The sequence below is a fragment of the Zerene cesonia genome, chromosome 4, assembly GCF_012273895.1.
Source record: "Zerene cesonia ecotype Mississippi chromosome 4, Zerene_cesonia_1.1, whole genome shotgun sequence".
NCBI classification, from domain to species: Eukaryota; Metazoa; Arthropoda; class Insecta; order Lepidoptera; family Pieridae; genus Zerene; species Zerene cesonia.
In genome coordinates this window covers 1-1,896 of record NC_052105.1, presented here as the reverse complement: position 1 = coordinate 1,896, position 1,896 = coordinate 1, and the positions used below count along the sequence as shown (strand labels likewise).

The following is a 1,896-nucleotide window of genomic DNA, read 5'->3' as shown; positions in this document are numbered from 1 at the left end:
CCGCGCCCCGCGCCCCGCCCGCGCCCGCGCACGCTCGGGGCGCGCTGCTCAGATCTTTTCAGCTGTCTGACTCATCGACTCGACCCTTGACGGGGAATCTCCAGGTATCGCTCTCATCATATGGGTTGATGTTGATGATATATATGGGTATGGTCATGCTAAAAGGTTGCTATGGTGTTTATGAAATAATCTATGATCTATATCCATATAGTATGTGAAAGCGTCAGTTACGTCCCTCGACTCGGCAAATTGCAGGACGGATTTTAACGGTCAATGCTCATTTAGAATATAACTGTTACGGCTATTTATCTCAGAAGATGCAGCGACATGAATCGGAATCGCACAAACGAAAACGTTTCGCTTGCGCGACGTCGCGGGTGCGGAGTGTTCTCGCTTTGCATTTAGAAGCATAGAGAAAGACAAGTGACTTCGAGGTGAAGGAGAGGACTCGCCTGCACATGAGCGCGAGCGCTTGCTGGCGCTGCACCTGCGTGCGCTGCGAGGCCATCTGCTGCTGCTGATGCGCCAGCGTCTGCTTCATGAGCACCATCTTGATGCTCTGCTCCATGGCGTACTTCTTGGCGCGCGCCACCGCGTCCGCCTGCTCCGAGCCGAGCCGCGGCAGGGAGCCGCCCAGGATCGCCGGCAGAGTGGAGCCCTTGGCGCCCGGCCCTGTGAGCAGCGCACCCGTTACGTCTCGCTCCACATTAACCACTCCCCTCCCCTCCGCTAATGCGGGTTCCTCCTCTCACCTGTGTACACGTCTCCGACCTGCTTCAGGTCGTACACCGGCGCGCCGAGGAAACCTGAAAATTGTAAAGTGAAGGATTAATCGAAGAAAGCAAACTTATGTTGGGGCTCGATTGCTCGAGCTTGAACTGGCACATACGGACGCACGCAATGGTTACAATTTTTAATATTTGTATTTAGATCATATACATTTTATAGTTAGTATTAGGGTGCTTCGTTGCGATTTCAATATCGGAAACGAAGAATTAAGATTGTCGTCGGTCGATTGAAAACTGCAGAAGTTATGTATAATAGCGGTGTGCACGATCTGTTTCGCTAGGTTTTGTTTATCATAAATATAGTGTAGCAGTTTCCATGATTTACTAAGCGAGTGCGCCGAGCTAGCAGACGGCAGTCGAGCGGGACGACACGCTATAATACTGTATGCACAGTGCACATAGTGCGCCGGCGCCGCGCCGCCGCCGCGCCGCGCCGACCTAACTTATATCTAGCCTGGAACAGAAAGCAGAACGGATCACTGTGGCCTGCCGGTCGCGCCGCCGCCGCGCCGCCGCCCCTGTTGCCAACGGGACGGTCACTCACATCTAACACTATCAAGTTTCTTTTTTAATAGCTTTCACTGACCGAATTTTAGGTTCTCTTTACGTTCTCAACCAAGAAATCTTAAGAGAATTAACGACTAAATCTACTAGCATCAATCAATCAAATACAACTGTAACATGATTATTATAACAAAATGCTTATCTGTCATAGTTAACGGCATATTGTCTCACTATGCATTTTAACGCCGTCTCATCTGTAAGAGGATAACGAGGTGGTTGGCAACAGGGCGTGTGTCCGCCGCCTCCGCCGCGCCTGCAACAGCGAGCACAGGCCGGGCCGTTAGAAGGCGAGTGAGCAACGTGCGGCAAGTGTGGTGTGTGGGATACTCACCGTCCCCAAGGGCCGACTCGCCCGCGCCTGCCGCGCCGACTGCGCCGCCCGCGCCGCCCACGCCCTGCCCCGCACCCGTCTCCATGCCCTGCAACTACATCGCGTCGCAACTTAACAATTGTACCTCTACAGGCACAATAGTTTATTTTTTCTTTTTTATGTCATAGCAGGCAGCTGAGCTGGTGGTTCGCCTGATGTAAAGCGATCACCACC

General features: G+C 52.7%; 1 protein-coding gene across 3 annotated transcripts; it reads right to left on the bottom strand.

Annotated features, from left to right (window-relative positions):
- Positions 1–49: 49 nt before the first annotated feature.
- On the bottom strand, positions 50–1,817 carry LOC119839632 (poly(U)-binding-splicing factor half pint-like). Of its 3 annotated transcripts, none has more exons than XM_038366030.1 (4): positions 1,684–1,817; positions 1,495–1,605; positions 753–815; positions 50–672 (listed from the first exon to the last, which is right to left on the bottom strand). In XM_038366030.1, exons 2-4 carry the CDS (start codon positions 1,511–1,513, stop codon positions 311–313), a joined length of 444 nt encoding a protein of 147 aa, XP_038221958.1. In that variant the 5' UTR covers positions 1,514–1,605; positions 1,684–1,817; the 3' UTR covers positions 50–310. The 3 variants fall into 3 exon arrangements, with proteins under 3 accessions (XP_038221958.1, XP_038221957.1, XP_038221959.1); XM_038366031.1 differs by having other exon boundaries at positions 52–672; positions 753–806; positions 1,524–1,605; XM_038366029.1 differs by lacking the exon at positions 1,495–1,605 and having other exon boundaries at positions 753–806; positions 1,684–1,785.
- Positions 1,818–1,896: the final 79 nt, after the last annotated feature.